The sequence below is a fragment of the Primulina eburnea genome, chromosome 8, assembly GCF_022965805.1.
Source record: "Primulina eburnea isolate SZY01 chromosome 8, ASM2296580v1, whole genome shotgun sequence".
Lineage (NCBI taxonomy): Eukaryota > Viridiplantae > Streptophyta > Magnoliopsida > Lamiales > Gesneriaceae > Primulina > Primulina eburnea.
This window is the reverse complement of record NC_133108.1, coordinates 42,266,452-42,282,204: the sequence shown is the minus strand read 5'-3', so window position 1 is coordinate 42,282,204 and position 15,753 is coordinate 42,266,452. Positions and strand designations below refer to the sequence as shown.

The following is a 15,753-nucleotide window of genomic DNA, read 5'->3' as shown; positions in this document are numbered from 1 at the left end:
CTCTAGCTCTTATATATTCTTGTCGTCCATACAGTTATATTGGCCATGGTCTTCCCTAGCGGCCCGCCGATTCCCCCCAACGCCCCCTTCCATCGACTCGACTCGACTCATATTCGTATATAAAATTTTGATATATTACTCATAATCGTTGATACTATACTCATCTATTGGACATGGTGAATTATATCAAATTTATACGTCATTAGTACATCGACGCATGCGTTGCGTGCTTGTACATTATTATTTTTAATTCATTTCATTTATATTTAAATGAGGATCAAAATGTAATTATAAAAAATAGTGAAATGTTACATTGTAATTTTGATTGTATTTCATCCATGATTCACGCTTAATTTTGGTTAATCGTCATTTAATTTCATTTTCTAAACAACTGATAACGATAAATATTGTATATTAGTAATATTACTGTTTATGTATTTTTAAATTGTTATATGTAAATTATTATAACATCAATAGTATTTGATTGCATAAGTAACCATGTTTATAGTTTGACAATCTTTTAATTTGTTTATTTATTTTACCACAAAACCCAATAAATCAAATTAAAAAAGGTCCTTGGTTGACAAATAACATGTGATTATATAGTAGCAGACAAATAATATATTTGAAAATTGTTTATAAACCAGCTTTTTTGCGTACTGGCTGAAGTTAAAATCATTATCGCCAAATTGTTTTATTCTCTGGGGTAATATTTAATACTGTGCAAGCATAATCCCTTTTAGAAAGGACTTACGAATAAAACACGCATCTTGAAAAAAAAAAACTATCCGACAAAAAATTTGTCGTGATATATGGTCCGGTGCATATATTTTAGGTCCTTGGAACATCTAAAATGGAGAGATTTAATCGTGCGGATAGGAGTTCACAAGAATCAAAGTTGTTCTAACATCTTTTGAGCCGGTTCGAATACTCGTTGATTTGAAATATAATTTTTTGAATTCAAGTTACGAACCATTTTAAGATTATAACTTGTATCTAACTCCACCCTAAAGCTAACTCCAAGTATATATATATATATATATATATATATATATATATATATATATATATATATATTCAATTCACAATAACTTACTCAAGCCGATATGAGACAGCTAACACGTCCTTTTCACACACAAAAATGAACAACTGAAATTCAAAGTTCATGAGATATCAGCGGGTGAACTATAGTGTAGTCCAACACATAACTAATTTATTTCAAGAAGATCTCTCCGAAATTCAAGTCGACTGGTGAGCATGCAATCCTTTGTTACGCACTGCATCATTCAAACAACTAAAAGCCAAGTGAGTAGAGATCCGACACGGCGAACTTCCTATTTACGGATAGACAATTATCTCTCGTACGAACACCCGAGATACTTGCCGAGTTCTAGTTCTTTTTCCCTCCCATTGAAAGCTACAATATTTTAATTTGAAAAACGTATCGTAAATGATGTTGTCTGTCGCAGAAAGAGAGGACACCCGCAATCAGTGGTTGCCTTTCCCATCCCAATTGGCCTCTTCTTCCTTCTGTGTTCAGTGTTCACTCCACCATTCTATTCTTTTTACCATTTAACAAACACATTGACTATGTTTAAATTTAAAATTTAATTTACGTCTGACCAAGCTTTCATTATTTTGTTAAATTAATCTTATTCAATTTAGCTGATAACAACGCAAACTTGTTTTATATATATATATATATATATATATATATATATATATATATATATATATATATATATATACTAGAAAAATGCACGTGCGTTGCACGTAAGAACCTAAACTGCTGAAAATATATGTACGAAATTTTGATAATATTTAAATGAATTAAAACATGGTTAATAAAATTTATCAAATGAAACAAACTAAGCCATAAAAAATAAAAAATCATGACCATAGATGGTATATGAATCAGAGAAATTATCTTATCCACTTGACACACTTTCCAATATGCTTCTTGGTTGATTTTGACAACTCAACAACTCTTTGTCCAGGGGCGGATCCAGAATGATATGTTTGGGGGGCCCGGTCTACCTCAATTCATGAACGTAGGAAAAATTCCAAGAATCCTTGTCTTTCCTTCTGATGTGTCTCCGAACTCGCATCCCACAATATTTCACTCGTCAGTCGACAATATAGCAGATGTTTTGCAAAAGGTTATTATTTCAAATGACTTTCTTGATTGTGTTTGTATTAAACAACTATAAAGGTTTTAAGTTGGGACTTTGTAAAAGCCCGTTATTTAGGTTTTCAAAAAAAAAAATTGCAGAACAATGTCAAAAAACAGCGTATAAAAAGAATTAAACATGGACCATATGTGTAAACCTCGAAAGTCTTTAACCATTAGACTAATTATAGATACTTAAAATTTTGATGGGTCAAATAATATATATACTAAATAATAAAATATCTCTTACATAGTAAAAAAAAATTAAAAAAATTCAGGGGGCCGTGGCCCCCTCCGGCCCTACAGTGGATCCGCCTCTGTCTTTGTCGTAGTTTGTTATAATATGCATATAACTATTTTGGTATGCTGAGCAAATATCTGATCGTCTATAGCTATAAGATTAATAAATTTTCAACAACTATTTCTCAATCACTGTGAGAAAAATTACTTGAAATCTCTTCAAATGACTATATCTTAGAATTGTGTCCTCATTTAATTTGACACAATTCAAGAAAATCATCTTTGATCGTCATTTTTTGGAAGCTTTGCAATAATGATTGCGTGCATCATGTCATGAGGATGATATAGTTTCAATCTCATTTTTTGCGTTTAGAACATAATATTATATTATTCATTGAAACAAAACAAATTTCCTTCTAGCGAGTTTATATTTTGTTTTATAATATTTTATCTTGTAGAACGACATACAAAATTATTTATTGTATTTTAAAAATCTTGAGAATAGATACGAATAATGTAATTAAAATATGCATATGAGATATCATTCTAATATATGTCAAAGTATTTGTTTTATTCAATATCTCATCTAATAATATAACCATTTAGATTTCATGAGCATTTTACGATAGTCAAAATTAATTTGATGAAATATTGTATAATTTTATTTGAATTTCAATATTTGGCTAAGTGAATTTACTTGACAAGGAGTTTTCTATACTACATCATATATGTTATGAATTAGCTGGTTAGACACTTTGACTAAAAAAAGAGACAAAAACAATCTCGTATCACCTCGAAATATATTGAGATAATATTGGAGGAAATAAAGTGAAACTGGCTCGATGTCTCAATAAAATGCACAGAATTTATCTATTATATTGTGTCAACAAAGCTTTAGAATTGTTCTCATACCATTATAAATAGAATGAAAATTATGTACAATTTGTTTTTCATGTATTTTTTTTTCTGAATGAAGAATTTTTTCTTTTAGAAAAACTATTTTATTGAGAAATATTGACATTTATATGTCGCACAACCATGAAGTAGCAACATAATAATTATATAACACTTAATGTACACATACAATTCTTCAATTTCTTCTTCATTGTGCTTCGTTGAAATTTAAATCTGAATCATTCTTGATCTTAAAATTTTTCTTTAAATATGATTTAATATATATGTATATGTTTCATGTTACTTAGTTGGACCTAATTTCAAATATCTATAAAAAAATGTGCTTGAATTATATCATACAGAAATTAGGACATCGTATGTAGGACTGAGCACTTGCCGTTTTACCAAAAGTTATAGCTAGTAGTAATGGTACAACTCAAATCTTTTAAACCGCGCAACAGCTCAAGTACCATGGTTCGGCCGCTCAACCAAGTAGGGACAATTATTGCACCCAACAATCTTCCTCCTATAATTGCACTCATTGCAATCAATGGGAATCGAACCCGTGACCTTGGCTCTGATACCAATTGTAAGACTGAGCGTTTGTCGCTTTACCAAAAACTATAGCTAGTAGTAATTGTGCAACTCAAATCTGTTAAACTGCACTAATTTATCCATATTTGTCGTTTACCTGAGGACTCTTAGACCTACCAATTTTTGTAGTTCACCTATTATTTTCATAATAAATAATATTACAAAAATAATATAAACAAGAACATAAAAATTCAAATTAAAATGCCTTCTATCAATCTAAGTAAAAAAAATTGATTAGATAATATAATAATGTCGTAAAAAATTTAAATATTGATTTATAGACAGAAGTTTGGAAATATATTTGTCCCAATAAATAAAAAATATTATTCCTTGATATTCTGAGACATAAGGTAAAAACGAAGAAATATTTCAATTTTTTAATATTTTCTAACTCACTTTAAACTAAGTAATCTAAGCAAACAGAAAACATATATTATGTGTTTAAAAAATAACAAAATATCTTAATAATAAAAAAATGAAAAATAACCATTATGTTGGATATTTGATTTTGTTTTCTCTTTTCTTTGTGCAAACAAACAAATAACAAAAACAATTCAAACACAATTACATGATCAATACAAATGACATATAACAATCAAACATGTTAACGCTAGGGTAAAAAAAACTCCTCTCATTGCAAGAACAAAAAATGATCAAATATAGCATATTATTTAGTAATATTTATTTAGCAGCATTTATAAAAAAATTGACTAAATAACTTAAAAACAGTGTTTGAAATCTATTACAAAAAAATATTTCTCTCAATCGTATATTTTTATTGACACATGAGGAGTCTGAAAATATTTTTATTCTAAATGAGAGAAAGAAATTTTGTATGACCTTAATATTTATTAATACTTTATTTTTATTCAATCCGACTCATATCTTTTGTCTTCATATTATTATTTGACGGCAATGTATAAATTTAAGTATTTAAAATTAAATTTAAAGTAAATTAAAATAATAGTTAGTTTGATTGAGTTAAATACACTATTAATGATCTTAATAAACTAAAATAAAAAATGACTTAAATAACACCATTAATATGACAAATTGTAATATAAAAAAATAAAGTGATTTTCTGTGAATTTGAAAAAAAAATAAAGTGATTTTGTGTAAATTTGATGTCAATGTAATCACAATTCACATTCATATATAGATATTAGTATAGATTAGTATAGATAGATAGATTAATTTAATTTTAATTAATTTTAAATTTTAATTAATTAATTTTAATTTTATGAAATAGAAAATGAAAAAGAAAACATGTATTCAATTCACATATTTATATTAGTATAGTATAGATATAGATATAGATATAGATAGATTTTAATTAATTAATTTTAATTTTATGAAATAGAAAATGAAAAAGAAAATATATATTAATGATTAATATGAAAATATGTATTAATGATTAATATTAAATGAAAGTAAAGATATTTATGTAAATTCACAATTCAATTCATATATTTATATTAGTACTAGAAAAATGCACGTGCGTTGCACGTAAAAACCTAAACTGCTGAAAATATATGTACAAAATTTTGATAATATTTAAATGAATTAAAACACGGTTAATAACATTTATCAAATGAAACAAACTAAGCCATAAAAAATAAAAAATCTTGACCATAGACGGTATATGAATCAGAGAAATTATCTTATCCACTTGACACACTTTCCAATATGCTTCTTGGTTGATTTTGACAACTCAACAACTCTTTGTCCAGGGGCGGATCCAGAATGATATGTTTGGGGGGCCCGGTCTACGTCAATTCCTGAACGTAGAAAAAATTCCAAGAATCCTTGTCTTCCTTCTGATGTGTCTCCGAACTCGCGTCCCACAATATTTCACTCGTCAGTCGACAATATAGCAGATGTTTTGCAAAAGATTATTATTTCAAATGGCTTTCTTGATTGTGTTTGTATTAACCAACTATAAAGGCTTTAAGTTGGGACTTTGTAAAAGCCCGTTATTTAGGTTTTCAAAAAAAAATTTGCAGAACAATGTGAAAAAACAGCGTATAAAAAGAATTAAACATGGACCATATATGTAAACCTCGAAAGTTTTTAACCATTAGACTAATTATAGATACTTAAAATTTTGATGGGTCAAATAATATATGTACTGAATAATAAAATATATCTTACATAGTAAAAAAAAATTAAAAAAATTCAGGGGGGCCGTGGCCCCCTCCGGCCCTACAGTGGATCCGCCCCTGTCTTTGTCGTAGTTTGTTATAATATGCATATAACTATTTTGGTATGCTCAGCAAATATCTGATCGTCTATAGCTATAAGATTAATAAATTTTCAACAACTATTTCTCAATCACTATGAGAAAAATTACTTGAAATCTCTTCAAATGACTATATCTTAGAATTGTGTCCTCATTTAATTTGACACAATTCAAGAAAATCATCTTTGATCGTCATTTTTTGGAAGCTTTGCAATAATGATTGCGTGCATCATGTCATGAGGATGATATAGTTTCAATCTCATTTGTTGCGTTTAGAACATAATATTATATTATTCATTGAAACAAAACAAATTTTCTTCTAGCGAGTTTATATTTTATTTATAATATTTTATCTTGTAGAACGACATACAAAATTATTTATTGTATTTTAAAAATCTTGAGAATAGATACGAATAATGTAATTAAAATATGCATATGATATATCATTCTAATATATGTCAAAGTATTTGTTTTATTCAATATCTCATCTAATAATATAACCATTTAGATTTCATGAGCATTTTACGATAGTCAAAATTAATTTGATGAAATATTGTAGAATTTTATTTGAATTTCAATATTTGGCTAAGTGAATTTACTTGACAAGGAGTTTTCTATGCTACATCATATATGTTATGAATTAGCTGGTTAGACACTTTGACTAAAAAAAGAGACAAAAACAATCTCGTATCACCTCGAAATATATTGAGATAATATTGGAGGAAATAAAGTGAAACTGGCTCGATGTCTCAATAAAATGCACATAATTCATCTATTATATTGTGTCAACAAAGCTTTAGAATTGTTCTCACTTCTCATACCATTATAAATAGAATGAAAATTATGTACAATTTGTTTTTCATGTATTTTTTTTTCTGAATGAATAATTTTTTTCTTTTTGAAAAACTATTTTATTGAGAAATATTGACATTTATATGTCGCACAACCATGAAGTAGCAACATAATCATTATATAACACTTAATGTACACATACAATTCTTCAATTTCTTCTTCATTGTGCTTCGTTGAAATTTAAATCTGAATCATTCTTGATCTTAAAATTTTGCTTTAAATATGATTTAATATATATGTATATGTTTCATGTTACTTAGTTGGACCTAATTTCAAATATCTATAAAAAAATGTGCTTGAATTATATCATACAGAAATTAGGACATAGTATGTAGGACTGAGCACTTGCCGTTTTACCAAAAGTTATAGCTAGTAGTAATGGTGCAACTCAAATCTTTTAAACCGCGCAACAGCTCAAGCACCACGGTTCGGCCGCTCAACCGAGTAGGGACAATTATTGCACCCAACAATCTTCCTCCTATAATTGCACTCATTGCAATCAATGAGAATCGAACCCGTGACCTTGGCTCTGATACCAATTTTAAGACTGAGCGTTTGTCGCTTTACCAAAAACTATAGCTAGTAGTAATTGTGCAACTCAAATCTGTTAAACTGCACGGCAGCTCAAGCATCACGGTTCGACCGCTCTACCAAACAGGGACAATTATCGCACCCAACATAGTAACACACAACATATTTTTTTTATTTAACATGTCTTTTTTTTCATCCTATGTTTGTCGAAACTTTTTTGTTCAAAATTTGACGCATTTCGTAGACTATATATATGAAAAACCAAGAAATTATATAATTCACAGAAACCATTTATTATTCTCTTCATAGAACAGAAGACCCAAAATACGTGGTTTGATTGGTGTACTCTCATACTTATTTTTATATAAACAACAAGACACATCATATAATATCAGAAAAATCAATTACCGCTAACAATACTAACCAAAACGAATAAAAAAATCATAACACAAACAATCTCGATAAGGAAAAAAATGATAACTCAAAGTTTAAAAATAATTTATTTAGTACAATAACAAAGAAATTGAAGTATATACGAACAATAAAGAGCATAAATCACTCTCAAATTAAATATTAACCCATATTATTTACAATTTGTATAAATTTTCCAATATTTTTTTTTAAATAAAGAGAAGACGTCTTATTAATGTCATCGTTTTATAGATATTCATTCCACTTCTTTAAAAAACACAAATGAAAAATGGTGCCTTGAAATCATAATAAAATCATTTAGAAAAGCAGCTGTAAAAATATAATACAAAGTCACACAATTTTTCTTAAATCATAGAAAAATATTAGACTATTGACAAAATATATGTAGCAACAACAAAACATGCGTTAACTTGTAATATAATGAAAATTTATGATCATGCATAATCATTGAATTAGAACAAAATCGCATGCCAAAAATCTACTGGGTATTATATATTTTAATAATTTATCCATATTTGTCGTTTACATGAGGAATCTTAGACCTACCAATTTTTGTAGTTCACCTATTATTTTCATAATAAATAATATTACAAAAATAATATAAACAAGAACATAAAAACTCAAATTAAAATGTCTTCTATCAATCTGAGTAAAAAAAATTGATTAGATAATATAATAATGTCGTAAAAAATTTAAATATTGATTTATAGACAGAAGTTTGGAAATATATTTGTCCCAATAAATAAAAAATATTATCTCTTGATATTCTGAGACATAAGGTAAAAACGAAGAAATATTTCAATTTTTTAATATTTTTTAAGTCACTTTAAACTAAGTAATATAAGCAAACAGAAAACATGCATTATGTGTTTAAAAAATAACAAAATATCTTAATAATAAAAAATCGAAAAATAACCATTTTTGTTGGATATTTGATTTTGTTTTCTCTTTTTTTTGTGCAAACAAACAAATAACAAAAACAATCCAAACACAATTACATGATCAATACAAATGACATATAACAATCAAACATGTTAACGCTAGGGTAAAAAAACTCCTCTCATTGCAAGAACAAAAAATTATCAAATAGAGCATATTATTTAGTAATATTTATTTAGCAGCATTTATAAAAAAATTGACTAAATAACTTAAAAACAGTGTTTGAAATCTATTACAGAAAAATATTTCTCTCAATCGTATATTTCTATTGACACATGAGGAGTTTGAAAATATTTTTATTCTAAATGAGAGAAAGAAATTTTGTATGACCTTAATATTTATTAATACTTTATTTTTATTCAATCCGACTCATCTCTTTTGTCTTCCTATTATTATTTGACGGCAATGTATAAATTTAAGTATTTAAAATTAAATTTAAAGTAAATTAAAATAATAGTTAGTTTGATTGAGTTAAATACACTATTAATGATCTTATTAAACTAAAATAAAAAATGACTTAAATAACACCATTAATATGACAAATTGTAATATAAAAAAATAAAGTGATTTTCTGTGAATTTGAAAAAAAAATAAAGTAATTTTGTGTGAATTTGATGTCAATGTAATCACAATTCACATTCATATATAGATATTAGTATAGATTAGTATAGATAGATAGATTAATTTAATTTTAATTAATTTTAAATTTTAATTAATTAATTTTAATTTTATGAAATAGAAAATGAAAAAGAAAACATGTATTCAATTCACATATTTATATTAGTATGGTATAGATATAGATATAGATAGATTTTAATTAATTAATTTTAATTTTATGAAATAGAAAATGAAAAAGGAAATATGTATTAATGATTAATATGAAAATATGTATTAATGATTAATATTAAATGAAAGTAAGGATATTTTTGTAAATTAATAATTCAATTCATATATTTATATTAGTATAGATATATATATATATATATATATATATATATATATATATATATATATATATATATATATATATATATATATCTTGGTTTCCACACGTTATTTACCTACTATCACCAATTTTTCTTTCGGCAGGAAAAAAAAAATTCTTGCATAAATTTCATAAAGAAATACTTGTAATTATTCAACCCACTTCAGTTTGAATGCTGCAGAGGACAGCATGCTTAAGATAGTGCCTGGAGAGAGACTTTTTGAATTGATTTGAAACTGATCTTTGTCCTTAAAAAGGATATCTTCTTTTAAGACATAACAACTTCCGAAAAATCTTAAAGAAAGAAAAGAAAAGAGTAGTGGCAGTAATTTTACTTATATTGAATTTATCATTTCTCTTGGGGGGTGAGGATTTGTTATTGTAACTCTCTTTTTGTAGTATTTAATTTTATTATATATAGTGACAATTTGAAGCAGGGCATATGAAGAAAGCAGATTTTGTAAATAAAATCACAACTCATTTGGATAAAGATATTGATGAAACAATTATTGTTATCATTCATATGTGTCAAACACGTGTCATGTCACAAAATTATTGGTGAATGTGGATTTAGACGAAACTATTGATTTTTTTAAAAAAATTATTTCTCATTAATTTTATGGAATGTGATTTAAAAATATTTTTTTTATCACATGTTGAACAATAATAATATATAGCTTCCCGAAAATTAAAAAAATTAAATATGTATCAAGGTTGGTGGCCATTAGCCCAAAAAATTAATCGACATGCTTTGTATTTAAGAAAGTTTTTTAAAATTAGCGAAAACATAGTTTTTATTTTAATTTTTTATAATTATATTATATTTTTTTTTCAATTTAAATATTTATTTATTTTTCCCTAATTTTTAATAATATCATCCCGTGCATCGCACGAGTTAAATACTAGTTATTATTAAAATTAGAGCTTTCGTCCTAACATTATGATGGAATATGGCATGTACATTCGTCATTTAATTGAATGATAATGATAATTCGGATAAAAACTTTTACATGCATGGATTTTGTAATGTCTGAAATAAATATCATATTTTGTTGATTTAGTAACGTGAGATTATTGAGGAATAAACGATTTTTAAAGAATGAAATATGACATATCTTGGTTATATGAAGTACAAATGATTTGAAATTTGGATATAACGTAGAAAACTGAAAGATATAGAAGTTTATGTTTTGAAAAATACGATCGTTTGACTGGTTCAAACGGATATATCGGTGTTAAAAATGTTAAATATAATATATTATAATATAAAAATAAAAAAATTGAAAATTTAAAGTTAGTCGGAACGTAGTAGAGAAGAGAAAAGAAAAGATAATTGGGTTTTGGATTATTTTTTTCGATCATGCGACTTATCGGTTTATCCAATCGACGAACTGACGTCAGTTCTGGAATCGTCGAGGTTTTCGATTTAAGGTATACATTTTATATTTTTGGTGATAATTGAATTCGTTGATTTTTGGAATATATTCGATAAATTGTTAAATCATACAGAAATTGAAAATTGTTGAGTAATGTATGATTTTAACGAAGTAGAGAAGATTATAGTGATTTTGTTTTGAAGTATTCGTAATTTATTATAACTAGGGATTTTAATCGTTGAATTGAAACTGGAGAGTTGTTTGTTAATTTTTATTAATTCTGATTATATATTCGGAGTCTACGAAATATAGACTATCTGTTTATATGAAATTTTTTATTTTATCGGGTGTTTTTATATATCCTATTAATTGAAGTTAATTTATTAGGTTGCATTTGATGTTAATATTTATAAATAAATACATCGGAATATTAATTGTTGAACGATGAAGATATATAATCGAGTTTTATATTTTTTATTGAATTGATTATCGTTGGGCTATTTGATATGATATATTGAAGCTGTTATAATTGTGTATTTGTGTTGATACGGTGACATTGATATGATGATTGTTGTTGACTTATTTAGTAACGTCACAAGCCTCGAGATCAAAGAAATAGCCAGATTTTATATATATACTCGATTATCAGGTATGTGTTAACGTACGATCATATGTTGTCATTGTTTAGTATTGATAATTATGTTGAACGATGATAAATCACCGGAAATGAGTGATTTGATATTTATTTGTTGTTTATTATGGTTGATATTGTTGGTTGTCGTTATTGGAGACGTATCGTTGTTGTTGTTAGATCGACGATATTGTTGTTGTCAGAGTAGGGGTGTGACGTATCGTTGATGTTGTTGTTGCAGTAGTACGTATGAGAGTGATGTCGTTGATATTGTTGATGATTTGATTGTTCAGAAATAGCAAAAAGGGTATTCTGGTTTGATTTCAGTTATATTTTATGTTGTTATTAATATGACTGTTATCCATTACGATAATAATTGTTGTATATGCTCACCCTTTGGTAGCTGTTTATGTTGGTCATGTTATAGGATTATGCCATGAGACATGATAGAGAAGAAGAACTAGGTGTGTCTAGTCAAACAGTCCAGTACTGGATAGTAGATATAGACAGTATAGTTTATTGTCTTATTTGAGCTGTGTGTGTATTTATTATATTGTTTCTGCTACACTGATATAGATAGTGTGATAATTGTAATATTTTGTTGTATATACATTATATTATTACATCGAAATTTTTTATGCATATGACGTCACATATTGTATGATTACGTGTCAAGGTTTGAAATGTCACAAATGTATGGCACAATTTTACTATATAAGGAGAAGTAGACAACATTGCGTTGGTCAATTATTACATCCTCTTTTGTTGCAAATAGTATCAGATTATTTGGCGTAAAAAATAGGTTGATACTTTTGGTGCTAAATTTCAAGTATAGGAACATATTTAACGTAACATTTACAAAAGATGACAAATAAGTACTTGGATTGATAATTAATAACGAATATCTCTATTAAACATTCATAACAATAGATTATTTAATTTGGAAGGTATTTCAATATTTTCCACCAAACCTCCCAACTGCCACAAATTATGTAATTACATAATAATAATAATAATAATAATAATAATAATAATAATAAATATTTACACTACATCATTTAAAATAGCAAGAAAAAATTACCAATAAGAAAAGAAAAAAATATTATTACTTGAGACGAACATGGAGAAACTCAAACCAAATTTGTTTGAAAACATTGATGATGAGATCGTGGTACTCATCAGAATTCAACGACAGGTAACACGCCAGAAGCTCTTCCAAGTCCCTGGAAGCTCTGATGTTGTTCTGTACGATCATCTCCACCATTGATTCTCTGAAATCCCTCCGGGGATCTTTGGAAGATTTCATCACCGCAAAGCTCTCCGAGACACTTCGATGGGAACCCAAGCTTGAATTCGAACTTATAGTAGTGTTCTTCCTAGCTTGAATCCGTAGGTTGCCGATTCTTGGAGAGTTCGTGCGGAGCCTTAGGCCAGGTGACGATGTTTTCTGTGAATGTCGTCTGACGGGGCTCGTAATTCTCTTGTTTTGATGATCTTTGCTGCTGCTAGTGGTGCTCGAGAAGTCTTCTTTCATTACCTTAACAGACAGGGACCCATTCACATTTCTCCCGGAAATATCGGCCAAGGGCCTGAGAATCTTGGTCGGCTCTTGTAATTTCTTGGTGATGATTGGCGGGAGATGATCGTGCTCAGAAACTGTGTCGTTCTCAGCGCTGCATCTGCAGGAGGTGGAACAAGAAAGCATGCCGTCGAATGTATCGGGGGTCAGGCCACGTTCTGAGCCATATTCCGGAGAGATGGAATCGTAATCAGATGATGAAGTTTGATCAAGATCACGGGGACTCGGGGGCTCCCTCGGAGGCTTAGTCCAGGCCGATTCTATGGAGGCCCGGCAGCTTGAATCGGCGGAAACTGACGAAGTAACGAACCTTTGTGGTGGTCTATTCCTTTTAGTGCTACTTCTTCTTCTTCTGGATGATCTTCTCGGCGGTTCCACGAGAGAGCACTGTTTGTCCGAAATTCTTGGTTTGACAGGAGAATTGGAGCTCAAAGTGAGGTCCCTCGTGAAATGGTAAGATTTTCTATGGTCAGAAAGATGTGTTTTGGGGTCTGTAACTGCGAATGGGGAAGGAGAAGAAGATGATGCGGGATATTTGTACTGATTTTTTCTTGTTTTGTTGGTCTCCTTAAGCTTGTGAAACCAGGAGTTTGGTATCAAGTCAGACAATCTGAACCTGTAATTACCCATAATTCAAAGAAATCTTTGAATGGAGTGCGAGAATTGGAGACGAGAGCGAGGATGTGTTCGATTAAATAGGAAGACGGGGCGATTGATGGGGTCCAGAAGGAAGAAAATGGTGCCACAAAACAATTTGCAATTGTGATTATAATAATCACTGTTGTCTGTAATAAATGCTCCAATCACCTGTCCAATTCTCCATGATTATCTTAAAGATTAATTCTTAATGTTTTAAATACTATTGAATACATAAGTTTATTTTTCCGTGATATTGAATATTATATGTCTAGACAAAAAAAAATGATTATAAATGCAAAAATAACTAAATTATTATAATTAGGATTTACAGATAAAAGGTTGATTTTATTCTCTAGAAATAATAAAGGTGAATTGGATGATTAATGTGTCGGCAATGTCTTTTGCAAATCACATATGATTATCCAAACTATTATTCCAAGAATATGTTTCTTGTGAGACGGTCTTACGAATTTTTATCTGTGAGACGAGTCAATCCTACCGATATCCACAATAAAAAGTAATACTCTTAGCATTAAAAATAATATTTTTTCATAGATGACCCAAATAAGATATTTGTCTCACAAAATATGATCTGTGAGACCGTCTCACACAAGTCTTTGCCTTATGATTAATTAATTATCACTAAATCGCGAGAATTGGTCTAATTCCTCTACCTTCCGTTGGGAAAACGAAAGGCAAGTAATATTATTATATATTTAATGCAAAATACATTTTGGATTAATAGCAAATTTAAAATATTTGTATGGTAAAATCTTGTCTGGTTGAACGTGAGCAACTTATCTTACTCACACATGCATGGAATATTATACTTTAAATTTGGGTGAAATTTATACGCAACAAAATTTATTTTTTCTTTCCGGTGGTCATACGTTGCTTTTTAACAATTCGTAACAACAACAATAATAATAATAAAAAGTCTCTCATGAATTGCATGTGTTTTCACGAAATAATGTCGTGGATGAGTCTTCTTTCTTGCATCGGACCACAACTAAAGTTGCTATTCCATGCATTTTTTAAAATCGTCGGTCTATCTTAATCAGACACCAAATGAGCTTCCGACAACTTTATATAAATAGTTTATTTAAACTCGTCACAAAAATCATGTATTTTTTACGTTTTATTTGAGTCTTAATTCATATCACACTTGATAAAAAGACTGGCATATAAAATGCAAGTTTTATTGGAAACAATATGGTTCCGAGTTTTAAGATATTCAATGAATATATTTGAAGTTATGGATTTCAAATCCATATTAATAACTCCATTGCTTTGTTTGAAAAATATCTACTTGTCGATGGATTTCAAGTTCCAAATAATTATTTTCATTTGAGTCATTTAAAATCCTCATCTCAAATGTTTTCTTAAATTCAAATCTTTCCACCTAATGTTCACTTGAATTTAACTTGTGATAAAAGATTTATATGCTTTGAAACATTAACACCTATCCACCAATAAATGTTTTTTGAAGAAAATCGGTTGATTTATCAACTATGGACGTAGCAAATGTATAGAGCAGTCAAAATCAGCTGACACAACAAGTTGACACGTCTATATAAATAAGTGGTTTGAATGAACAATTTTCACACCATCCCGCCTGATCTAACACTTAGAGCTGTGAAAACCGGTTACAC

General features: G+C 28.4%; 1 protein-coding gene across 1 annotated transcript; it reads right to left on the bottom strand.

The window, feature by feature from the left end:
• Positions 1-12,960: 12,960 nt before the first annotated feature.
• On the bottom strand, positions 12,961-14,134 carry LOC140839942 (transcription repressor OFP1-like). The gene has a single exon (XM_073206956.1). It carries the CDS (start codon positions 14,090-14,092, stop codon positions 12,989-12,991), a length of 1,104 nt encoding a protein of 367 aa, XP_073063057.1. The 5' UTR covers positions 14,093-14,134; the 3' UTR covers positions 12,961-12,988.
• Positions 14,135-15,753: the final 1,619 nt, after the last annotated feature.